This window comes from Rhagoletis pomonella, unplaced genomic scaffold (assembly GCF_013731165.1).
Source record: "Rhagoletis pomonella isolate Grant_MI unplaced genomic scaffold, Rhpom_1.0 Rhpom_scaffold_00005, whole genome shotgun sequence".
NCBI lineage: Eukaryota > Metazoa > Arthropoda > Insecta > Diptera > Tephritidae > Rhagoletis > Rhagoletis pomonella.
Window position 1 is genome coordinate 70,099,177 of NW_023458559.1, and position 12,867 is coordinate 70,112,043.

The 12,867-nt window shown below is 36.1% G+C and overlaps 1 protein-coding gene across 2 annotated transcripts; it reads left to right on the top strand.

Moving 5' to 3' along the window:
- Positions 1 to 1,153: 1,153 nt before the first annotated feature.
- LOC118739462 (uncharacterized protein PB18E9.04c-like) lies at positions 1,154 to 12,341 on the top strand. 2 transcript variants are annotated; one of them, XM_036470814.1, is made up of 2 exons: positions 1,154 to 1,921; positions 9,073 to 12,341. In XM_036470814.1, the coding sequence occupies exons 1-2, from the start codon at positions 1,768 to 1,770 to the stop codon at positions 12,126 to 12,128; spliced, it is 3,210 nt and encodes a 1,069-aa protein (XP_036326707.1). In that variant the 5' UTR covers positions 1,154 to 1,767; the 3' UTR covers positions 12,129 to 12,341. The 2 variants fall into 2 exon arrangements, with proteins under 2 accessions (XP_036326707.1, XP_036326708.1); XM_036470815.1 differs by having other exon boundaries at positions 1,914 to 1,992.
- The last annotated feature ends 526 nt before the right edge of the window (positions 12,342 to 12,867 follow it).

A 12,867-nucleotide genomic window follows, 5' to 3' on the forward strand; every position in this document is an offset into this window, starting at 1 on the left:
ATATCATTTTGAATTTCGTTGCTAATTAGTTGATCGCATCTGTATGTACTACAAGTATCCATATGCGCATGCCTGGGAAATGGATTTGCATTTGACTCCAGAACTATTATTTACAAATAATATCTACGAGTATTGCAGTAAAAGTCAAAAACAACTTTGAAGTTAACAAGTGCATTGCTTTGTAAATTTTTTTGTTAATGCGTCCATCTTTAAAGTGAGTTTGTGAAAAAACTAAGGCAGTTAGAAAACTGGGATTTGTTGCATTGAAAATAGTGTAGCAACTACAATAAGAATCGTTAAAAAAAAAAAAAACGATTTTTGCGACCCAAATGCCGACAGCAAATCACCAATGAGTTTGCATATTTGCATAGCTTTCACCTATTTATTAGATAACAAATCTAGGTTTTGGAGTTAAAGCATTCCCTGGCCAATATCTTCGAAAATTAATTTTGAAGTTAATAAACACACTGCTTTATACATTTTTTTGTTAATGCGTCCATCTTTAAAGTGAGTATGTGAAAAAACCAATTTTATCATTTTTTTAACTAACATGCATTTTTACTATTTACATAATATAATACTCGTACAAGAAGCGAACTTGAACAGATGCTTTTTAAGTTTTTAGCAACATTAACTACTGAATAAATTATATTTAACAAATGGTCATGCAGAAATGCAAATCAGCAATTCTAACTAATATAAAAGTACATTTAATATAATTTAACTATATTAATTTATTTAATTTTATTAAAAAAATATACATGAATACGTTTCTGCATTCACATGCAACCTAGCAACACATAGCTAGACACTTGCAACAAATATAACATTATCATAACAGAAATTTACATTTTTCTCTGTTAACTCTTCTTGAAATGTTAATCGCGCTGTGGTGATATTCCATGGATTTATTTTTCAGCCAAACAATTTTACGTTCCAAAAATTTGCACCTTCTCTATCTATCTAAGTTCTCTGCTTCAGGTATGTTTTTTTACGTCATCGTTGTGCTACATTGCACTTGAAAACGCCACATCACTACAGTACATATCAAACTGTTGTAAACAATCGCTCGCCATCTGCCAACACAGCGACGCAAAGCACTGCCAGCTGGCAGAACTGACTCGTTGCGCTTCAAATTCAAAGCGCTACAGCAGCAACATGTCCCGAAACTCCGACTTGGCAGTGCTGTTAGAACAAGAAATGATAAATAAAATACAAAGCAACGAACAGTTGTGAATTGAAACGACGAACACAAAGCGAATGATAAACGAAGGCAAAGAACAGGTAGAAGCAGAAATCGGGAATTTTTAAGCAAAAGCAAGCGCTAAAATCGAAGTAATTTGCCAGTGCGTACAAGCGAACAGAATTATCGAAATACTTTGCACAAAGCCACAAATTCACTAACATTTACATATATGCATGCTTGTTTATATTACACACATACATATGTACATACATACATACATAAGCAACAAAGCAATCCGGCACAGCATTTGGCAACTGTGGCCGTATCGCAGCGTCGCTTATCTGTCAGTTTGACACAACCAAAACACATTTTAGCTATTGTGGAATTTGTTGTATCCATTGCTGCTTGTGTACAAAAGTGTTTGTGGAAATTTATTGCAAATAACAATTGTGCATGTGGAAAGTTTGCTTGCTTTATATTCGCGTGTGATAGCCAACAGTGTTTTGTTGCTAGTAACTTTCACGCAAACATAAAATCGGTTCGGTGTTTAGTGTATTTTCCGCTTGTTCAATCTGGTCGCGATGAACAACCCAGTCAAGCATGATGCAAATGTTCGCTTGTGCCGCGCCGTACAAAAACATCCGTGTCTTTACGATCGCTCGGATGAGAATTACGATAAACGAGATGCCTACGATTTCGCCTGGGATGAAATTGCCGGAGATTGTTTGGACACAGGTGAGCGGTGCACGGGCGGAGGGTGTACAACAAGTACGAGTTATGATGTTGCCAGATAGATATGATATGGGGTGCGTGCAGTAGTGTCAGAGTTGCCACTCTGTGGCAATTTTCTATGTGAAATATTTTTTAGTAGGTATATGTAGGCATCTCACTTGTGGAAAATAGTATCAAATAAAGTAGAGATATGTATTAAGAACTAGGCTCTGCGAAGTTGACATTCGTTAGATTATTTCACGCTAATTCCGATAAAAGCGTGTTACAGCCATTTTTGCACACAAAAAATTAATATATGTATTCCCGAAACCATGGGCCAAATATACTAAAGCTGCGTTTTTAGATCTTACTGACCTCAGGATATTTTAAAAGATTTTGATATTTGAAAAATATGATTGGGTACTTCAAAAAATTATTTAACAAATCAGTGCAGCTTTGAAAAACACTAGGATATTAAATTAAAGAAAAAATTCTGTAGCATTAAAACAGATTAAATTTTTTGGTATTGAAAATGTTCTTTAAAAATTTGATCCTTGAATATACTTGAAATTTTGCAATACCTGCCTGAAAAAATTAGGATATACGGAGGCACGTTAGATTAAAGTCACGTTAGATTAAAAGGTCACAATATTGTTAGTTTTAAATTTTACGGTTAAAACAGTGTTGCTTTTGCTTTAGAGGAAACTTAAAAAAAATTATCAGGCAGAAAAAAAAACAAAAAGTAATTAATAACGATTATTTTCTGAGCACACAGATTTACAAAAATCACGATTATTTTCCAAGAAAAAAACTACAAACACAATTGATTTCTAAGATGACGTAAAACTCGGTAAAAAATAATAAAAAATATTATTTTTTGTTATAAAAGTTATAACTGTTCTTTGCTATTTATTATATATTAGACGCTATAACTGTCACTGAAAATTATAGCAGAAGTTTTAAAAAACCTAAAATCGTCCATATTTAAATTTAAATTTAATTACATACATAATTTTAGTGTTTTAATTGGCCGGTTATCATAAATAACTAAACATGCCACTTCCAAATTATTTATTATCAAAAAAGTAAGTGCTCCTGGGCCACACTAGAGAAGTGAAACTTACGTTACTTATCTATTTTGTCTCATAACCAATGTATACATACACACATTTGCTTTTGCTTAAGTTTATTTTTTTCTCTTTTTTCTATCTAGATCCCTACCTCCACACCCGTTCGTTTTATTAACATTCATGTTATCCTGTTTTTCCATTATATTCATTTTTATCTTTATACTCTATCGATAACAAAATCGATAATAACGTCCAACAAAATATCGATAGCAAACCCGATAGATTGATAAAAAATCGATAACAAAATCGATGACAAATTCGATAAAAATTTCAATGGCAACATCGATACCATTCGTAGCAAAATCGATTAGAAAATCGACAAATATCGATAACAAAATCGACAAATATCGATAACAAAATCGATAAATATCGATAACAAAATCGATAAATATCGATAACAAAATCGATAAATATCGATAACAAAATCGATAAATATCGATAACAAAATCGATAAATATCGATAATAAAGTCGATCAATATCGATAACAAAATCGATAAACATCTAACAAAATCGATAAATTCGACAACAAAATCGATAAGTATCGATAACCAAATCGATAAATATCGATAACAAAATCGATAAATATCGATAACCAAATCGATAAATATGGATAACAAAAAAATATAACAAAATAGTTTGAAATATCGATTACAAAATCGATAACAAATTGATAAAAATATCGATAACAAAATCGATAAAAATATCGATAACAAAACCGATAAAAATATGGATTATTTTATCGATAAGTCTCAAAAATCCCGAAGATTTCTCAAATCCCAAAATAGTTCCCAGATTGAGTCTCTGTGTCTTTCTCTATATCTTTTCCTCTTCAATTACCTTTATTTTAATCTTTCTTCCCCTATCTTCGTCTTTACTTTTATCGGTATCCTCATCCTCATCTTTGTTTTTACATTTATGTTTATCGTTTTCTTCACCTACATATTCCCCTTCACCTTTGCCCTTATACATATAAGAAAATTGTTTAAATTAACCTTGGTCTTAATTTTTGCTTTTATCTTTACGAATCTTGTTTTTGTTTTTATTTTTACCTTCGCCTTTATCCTTTTATTTATCTATGTACGTACTCACCTTTACTTTCATTCTTGTATTGGTATTGTTCTAAGTTTTATTCTTTAACCTTTTATTAGCAATTTTTTTTTTAATTAATATCATACACTCAAGAAGTACTTGTTTCAGCCCCAATAATTTCCGTTGCACCATTTCCGTTGCATCATTTCCGTTGCACCATTTCCGTGTGCAATTTCCTTTGAATTTGCCAATTTACTCCCAACCAACCAACCGCCGCTAAAGTAGTTTCATTTCAAAAATTATTTTCCGAACGATATTATATTTATTTTGTAAAATCTAGAAGCGCAAGATTTCATACAGGCTATTAGACACTTATAAATACCTACATAAACACTTCATTTAATAATAACTTAAAGTTAGATTTCATTAAAGAAAAGTCAATCGCACAAGGGTTTGAGAGCAAGTTAAATTCTTTCATACCCATTAGAATGGGAGAGTTAGAAGCACAAGTTCTTCTTACTCGTTCCAGAAAAAAAATATTATGATTTCGAGGTTCCTAATATTGGAGTGAATACCCTGCAAACCAAAGTTCTCGAAATCTTAAGGAAATCGTTAGGAGTATCTCATTTCTGTAACGATTTTTTTACGAATTTTCAAAGAAAATTATATGAAGTGGTTGACACGAACTCGTAAAGAAATTTCTGTACGAAAAATAAACAAAATTCTGGAAAAGTTCTGAAAGATATTCTTCACATAGCACCATTATTTTCGTTGCTTCACAGATTTTCTTCCGAAATTTCGTAAAAGAATGGAAGTGTGCGTAATTTATTGCATTTTAGAAAATTCGGCAAAAAATCGAATTAAATCTTAACGAATTCTTTAAAATTTCTTTAAAATGCAGAATACTCTGAAAAAATGGTTTGCAGGGCACGCTCAACTAGATAAGGAGAATCAATCGAACCGCTTATTATATCAAATATAAATGTGAGCGAAAGAATAATTCGCCTACTGTTTAACAATATAAAGTTTTTGAGTAGATACCTAGAACTATAAGAGGAAATCGGAATTAAGAAGAATCGGTTTATGTTAACCAGCAATAAAGTTATGTATGTTTGCAACTTGCTATTTTTGGTAAAAATTTCGAGTGGGTATGCTTCCTCAAAACCATCGTGGTTTTGTTTGTTAGAAATAAAACTTAAGTGAATATAAAGAAGTTTAGAAGTCTTTATTAAGCCGAGTTCTTTCCCCGATTATCTCAAATTCTTCCAAAATTTTTCTGATATCACACGCCTTCGATGGGCTGTGCGAAATAATGAATAGATACGTTCAGCCGCTCGTTAGCGCCTGTAAAACGATATTTCCACCAAGGCATATTTAATAAGGTAGAAGTGACAGCTAGCTCGAACTCTCTTGTAGCTAGTTATAATGTCAAAAACCTGTAAACAAACAAACAAACAAATTAACCCTTTGAGCTGCGAGGGCTATGTTTGCTACAAGTTAGCATCAGATAAAACGCATCATGGTGAAATTATACCAGGTGTAGTATAATAAGAGCGAGACGAAAGATTTGACACTCTCTTATTTGAAAATTTGCCTATAAAAATTTGTATAAGATAACCGAATTTCAGGAAATTAAAGCGAGAAAGCTGTTTTATTATTTCAGCTGTTTATAATTTCACCACGGGAACGCATCAGCATAATTACATACATATGTATGTATACTAATTTTAAGAATTACTTCAATATTACCTTCAAAAAATTTTAACTGCATTCTCATCTTATATGCACATATACATATGGACATAAATGGATATGGAAATAAATGTTTTATGAAACTGCTTTAAACATTTTTTTGTTTTCATTCGCCCAATGTTTTTGCGAGTTTAGTTTCTTATATAAATATTTAATTCTAAAAAACATCTGGCACTTATAAACAAATGACTTAATGTTTTCTTCTCATGCGTATGCATGTATATCAGTGTAAATCTAGGTCCTGACGTGGCTATGTGGGCATGATATTTTAAGAAAATATTTATTTCTTGCAGACTTACTCAGTTCTGAACTTTCGTGTGCTTCAGGCATTTCAGGCACAGGAACCTTCGAGGGCATGGGAACTGCACCTGGGTATAAACGCTTGCGCTTAAAAATATTTGCCTGCACCAATCTTCCAATTGAACACCGCAGCGGTTCTCCCAACGAAGTCTTCTAACTTCGCAACTAGGCGCCTTAAAGTATCGCACCACTTTAAAGTCTTGGCTCTTGCCACACACAATGCAACGCTCATAGTTCCTGCTCCTTTTGCATGATTTCCGTGTGCAATTTCCATTGAATTTACCAATTTACTCCCAACCAACCAACCGCCGCTAAAGAAGTTTCACTTCCGAGAAGGTTAAGCTTTCTGTTAATAGTAATCGAAAATCGGTAACGAAACGTTTATTCTAACATATTGAACAATATCTGGTGAGTTTGCCTTCTTCTTTTTGGTTTATTTGGTTAAAGTGTTAGTTTTTATTTTCAGCAAATGCCAAAAATATGCAATTTCCTAAACAGGTACATGACTCAGGGGTTGCCCATACTACCCAGTAGGTAATTTCAGGAGCTAAAATCTGTTCCAAAAGGCCTTTCTGAAAGTCATTCTTTTCTCCTTTCTTTTTTGTGTGGAATTGCACAAATTGAAGCGCTTCTGCTTTCGTCACCCAAGAAGAGCTTCCAGAAGTGCTACTGTCAACGAAAATATAACGAGAATTGTATTTTCAGCGAAAATCTAACCAAAATTCGTTCTTCATCCTGTGCTTTTTCTAATAATTCATAACTCAAATTGGTAAGCCCACCTAAGCCTATGACATTTTCGGTCAGCGATTTTACAGCTCATTACCTCGCGTGTCCTTATACAAAAATAATAAAAAATAAATAAATACCCTCTAGAAAGAGGCAGAAACATGGCAATAAAACAGAAAAAAAGACAAAAGAGATAATTTAGAGTGAAGTTGTATTTTGTTGCTTTATTCTGTTTTCTAAAATGTTAAAAGAGCTGAACGAAAATTTAAAATTTTAGAGTTCTACATAAAATGTAAAAAAAAGTCAAATGCCCAACAATTTGTGATGTGCGTCTGGAATCTAGACTCTAGATGTTGTTACACAAATGATACTAAATGCCAAGTTTCGAGCGAATGGCATAATAAAAAAAAAATATGCCATCAGATTCTTAATCAGCGACCCCAGAGACAGCCTGGTGCCGAGTTTCAACTCAATGTAATGCGTAAAACGTTCAGTATCAACGATTTATTTATAGCATTTTCTTGCCGACAGCATGTTTTCGGGAGCCGGGCGCGTTTTAACTGTCCAATTCGGACATGTAATTTAGGGAATAATTTCCATAATGCCAGAATGATGTAAAAACAAAATTTGTAGCTGCACATAAATATGTCATGAAAATAAAAAAAATTTTAAGCATCTGCGTTTTTATAAAAAAAACGACCACCGCAACTAAAACAAAGGAATAAATGTCTCTGTTTTATCTACTCTAATGTAAATTATGCTTATTCCTCTAAAACTAGAATTTGAAAGGCTAAAAAACTATAGACTCGAAAAAATTATGATAAGAAAGTTTGAAATTTAGATGCAACTTTGCAGAATTTTTATAATTTTTCACGAAGTTTTAAATATGAATTTATATGGGTTTTGTTATTGTAATTTCGTTTCTACCAAAAAATGTTGCCCTTGCACGGTGCAAAATGTGTTTGATGTTACACTCAACCCTTTAAAAGGGCATGTTTTGCCTTTTTGCCCTTGTCCTGCTCACGCATTTCATAATATTATCGTTTTAAGCAACCGTCTGAGTTTCAGGGCAATCATTTCCTCTGACAAAGCTTCAAACGGCAGAGAATGTGCCTTTTTTGCCTTAAAAGAGTGTGACATTTTAAGAAACGAACACAAAATTTTTCTCACCGTTTGCCTTTATTTTAGAATCGGACACGAATAGAGAAAGGGGCAATCAAAAGGCAAACATTTTTTGGTAGAAAAGAAATCACCATTAGATAGTGAGCTATACTTCTCATAAAAAAAATTATAAGTATTAAATATGCCAGAGAAGATTAGCAAACACTCGTTGAAATGTGGTGGGCCTATTTATTTTTCGACCACTGTATATATGTATGTATGTTCATATAAACACTGCCGTGCGAAACTGAGTACATTGTGATTTTTCTTAAATATTTACAATGTCTCTCAAGTAAACATTTTTTTGTTATTTTTTTATAAAAAATATTGTTCATGCTTTAACGAAAACCATACAAATAAAAATTTTAAACCTTATACACACATAATCACTGGAAGCGTGTCTTCCGTCTATCAGAACACAACCGATTTGGCTTCTCGTAAGGGGTAGCCATGTAGCTTGATGAATCTTCTATTGGTGAACCTATTGTTATAGACTACCATGTTTCGGGGTAGTTCGGGCTTTCGTCCATTTTCCGATGGTGCGATATCTTCCATGGGCACACTGGAATTCGGTATCGCGTGCAACGCTCGTATGTGCTGGACTCCCCGTCGGTGCGAATTGTAGCCGTACTTTAGCCATGCTATCTGTTTCCCAACACAAATCCAGCACCGAATTCGCGTTCTTTTTTATGGCAGCTGCAGTAGACATGGCAGGGCCCCCGCTATCCGGCCTATTGCTTTTAAGTTAGAGTGCGTGTACTAAGGACCTGTTTAGGCGTACGCTTTAGTTTGTTAACTCAAATGATTAAAATATAACTCCGAGATCGAAAACATTTATTTTTTTTTTGCTTTCAAACGAAGGGAACTGTAGAGGTTTTATTTAATTTTTAATTAGTATTGCACCCAGTTTTTTTAAGCAGAAACTATTTATTCCAATTATTGCATAGTTAACTTACATATAAATAAAAACGTTTACCTTGATATTATCATGCATTAGGTGCTATTTTAAAACTGGTTTATTTAATTAAAATTTTTTTCTTGAAAACATATGCTTTTTTCCTCAACTCTCTTTTCAGCAACCTCTTGCAAACAAAGATGGCGCGTTATACGCAGATCTTTTAAGAGATCGCTTGGCGGAACGCCAAGAAACCGCAAAGCACATCGAACACAAAAATATTATCTACACGATGTATTAGAATTCTTTATGCCACATATAAACGGTGGTCCGGAAGCGGAACAAGTTCGCGAAAGCGATGATGAAACGGAAAGCGTGAAAAGAAGACGATCGTCCACTATGAGCGACATTAAGACTAAAGCAGATGAAAATCTAAAAGCAGACGAGTTTATTGAGGAGAGAAAAATCGACGAACATGACAAGAAGATTAAGTCGGAGGAGCATACAAAGAAAAACGAAGGAAAAAAGAACTCTGATAGGAGTGGTGTAGATGAGGTAATTGGGGAGAAGAATGAAGAAACCCCAGCGGAAAAGGATACTAAGTCAAACAAAAAATCGTTACCTTCAAGACGTAAAACTTTGTACAAAGAAAGAGAAGAATTGAAAGTCGAAGAGTACAAAGTAGATGAACCGAGATCAAATAGAAGATCTCAGGCGTCTAAAGCTAAAGTTGAAGAGAAAACAGACACTGAAGAGGAAAAGGAACAGAAGACATTTGAAACTAAGCCAAATAAGAAGTCCCAAGCGGCAAAGAAAGTTGACACATTCTACATTAGTCCAAAGGACAGCGATTCAGGCACATTTGTTATAAGAAAAAATAATGGTAATAGAAAGATTGAAGATGCGGCGCAAACTAACGAAGAAGTTGCCACTCATGACGATAATGACGAAGCAGTGGAATCCAAAGATGAGAGTAAGGAGGATAGCAAAGTTGGGGAAGCCGACGAGGCTGATGAAACTGAAGAATCCCCAACGGCACAGCAGAATGATTCACGTTTTCGCTTTAAACGCGCTTGTAAGCGTGGCTTGGATAAGTCGATGATTAATCAGCTGCGGCTGCGTCAAAGAGAACCGGATTTGAAACGTATAAGGCACAGCACAGAGCGTTTGAGATCAATAGCCAAGGCAACTCTGGAGCTAGCAGAATCGATTAGGACGCCCAATAAAGGAACAAATCCTAAAGAAATGTTATCAAAAAACATATCAGACTTGCGCGCTTATCAAGCTGAGGCAACTGAGATGGAAGTGGAACCTTCGCCTATCACAAAACTTGTCAGTACAAAACAACCATTGCCTACAGCGGCTGCTTCGGTGCCGCCACCGTTAACAAATCAATCAATCGGTATACCGCCCATACGCGCCATTACATTTGAGTCTCAAGTGGCTGAGACATCGCTCGCTCGCATGCACCAAAGCGTACAATGCAATCTACAACCGACTTCAACAGATGAGGACTTTCTCACCACACTGAAACCCTATTTAAATGACATGAATGCACGGCAAAAGTTGCATTTCAAGAAGAAGATCTTCGAATCATTGATGGAAGTGTTTGACAGCGGCGCGAATTTCCCCGCCGACGCCAGTAAGCCGAATGCAGCTGCAGCGCCACCAGCTATCATACCAGCACAACTACTAAAAACAGTGGGTAGCGAAGAGCTCCGCCTAGTACGTGAACTAGTCGCAATTGTGCAGGCGGCCAAGCAGACGTCAGAGCTCGATTTGAGCACAAACAGCCCCACCGATAGCGTGACAGAGTTAGTTAGTGAAAAACGGCCCACCATTTCACCATCCGTGTCGGTGGCAGTTTCTGTGCCGCCACCACCGCTAACATTACGCTCTGTATCTGCAATTAACGCGTCAGTGCAGAGCATCACAACGCCGGTGGGCCTCAGGTTACCAGTACAATCGAGGCAAGTGAGCATTAATTCAAGTTCGCCCAGCTTCACGCTTTCTACATCTATGGCCAACACGCTTGCGCCGACTGCAGCTTCTACTCCAGTCACAACTTCAACTGCAGCATCATCTCCAATGCTCGTGCAGCGTCGAATCATCCGCAAGTTGGTCAAAGTAAATGAGTTGGGTCAACCCACCTATGAACTTTCTGCCCCTACCTCAGTTAAGACATCACCACCTCCCGTAGCGGAAGGCTTGCGCCGTCGTATTTTACGCATATTCCCGAAGAGTTCGCTATCCAATGGAAGCTTGGAGAATGCGGTCACCTCCAGCGGTGTCGGCACTTTCGTAGTACCGCGCTTAAGTAATGCTACAGCGAATATTGGTCATCAAAGCATCAAAGTAGTAAGCACTGCAGCCACATCGACCACCGTCAGCGCGTCCTCAATAAACACACAAAATATGCGACAATTTGTGACACCAGTCAGCACTATCGGATGGACTACTGTTACCATCGGGAGTTCTACATCTACAGCGAACTCATTGACAGCATCGGGTATCGCTAATCGCGCTGTTGGTGTAAGTGGTGCACGTCCTATTGTGCGTCGTTACTCGGTTTGCGGCGCGCTACCCAATGTTACGGTGGAACGTCACACAGCCTCTAACTATTTGACCACAACTGCCATTACCAAACCCGTCTCGTCGACAACCCAAAATACTACCGCTGCAGCGCGTGACTCTCCACTAAGCTTCAATGTAAAAGATATTTTCAAGTTACCCGCGGCTATGCGCAGCACAATGACCCCAACAACCACTCAAGGAAGTACGATAGTGACCAAAACAACTTCTTCCAGAACTATGCCGGTGCTCAGCGTCTCTGCTTCGGATGGTAGCACGTCAGCTAGAACTATGCCGCTAACAATGGGTTTTAATAAGTTCGCACGAAATGATGGCGCAGCTATTGGCTCGGCTGATGCTAGGCCAAGACCCAAACAAATTATCTACCACAAAACCAATATGGGGATTTGTCAATCCACCATTTCGTTGAATAACAACTCTTCTAACTTCAACGCTCCTTCACCTCCCTCCACACATTCTGCTCAATTGAGTGCGGGTGTAAAACGTTTGCTTGAGGACTCATCAAATTCATCGGAAAAACGTAATTGCGCTAATGGGGAGAAAGGGAGCAATGGCGAGGCTACTTCCTTAGAGATGGCTGGTGTTATAGACTCGGATGATTTTACTGCAGTAACTGTCAAATCTGAGCCAATCGAAGACTACTGATTGAAATAGTTGTAGATTGGGAGTAACCCCAAATGCTGCCTCATATTACATACATACTTAAATATATTTAATTAGTTTTTAGAATTCTTATGTCCGTTGTTTTTTTTATCCACACTTTTAATTATTCAGCCTTAATATTCGAAGAAAAATGGAATTATTAATGTGAAATGAAAATTATTATTATCTTTTATTTCAAATAAATACGGCATTGAAATAGAGAAACACCAGGGCGTACTTTTATTTTAAATTGTTAAAACTTGAATCGCTGGTTAAACCTGGAAAAAGGTAAGTTTAAAAGTAAGCTTTTTTATAAACATTATTCTCTAATGGCCCATTGTGACGATAACCAAAGGCCCACACGTTCCCCAATTTGCCATCGTGATTCTCCTTTTGTCACGTGGAGTTAAAGAAGTTTGAAATATCACATCTATAGGTTGTTTATAAAAGGTAGCTGACTTACAGAACATGACTCATCACAGTTAAGGGAATGCGCCTCTTCATGATGCTTATAGAGCAGAGAGAATATAATGTAATTGAATACACACTCGGTAAAGTGTCGAAAATTAACTTCCTGAAAGTTTCGGAGAGTTCCAGAACAAGCTCTACGATACGGAAGCTCGTATCGCTGGTTGTAATTTTTTACAACTAAGAACTCGCTTTACATTGTTCAAGCCGCATCAGACAAAAAAGTTGTCTACATCATGTAATAGCAGCCAATGCTTTAAAAATCAAAGGGTTC

What these genes read in the sequence shown, in the direction of transcription:
- LOC118739462 (XM_036470814.1), top strand. Translation starts at nt 1,768, where the DNA reads ATGAACAACCCAGTCAAGCATGATGCAAATGTTCGCTTGTGCCGCGCC. An exon ending in CGGAGATTGTTTGGACACAG is followed by an intron (nt 1,922 to 9,072) that starts GTGAGCGGTGCA and finishes CTCTCTTTTCAG; the next exon opens with CAACCTCTTGCAAACAAAGA.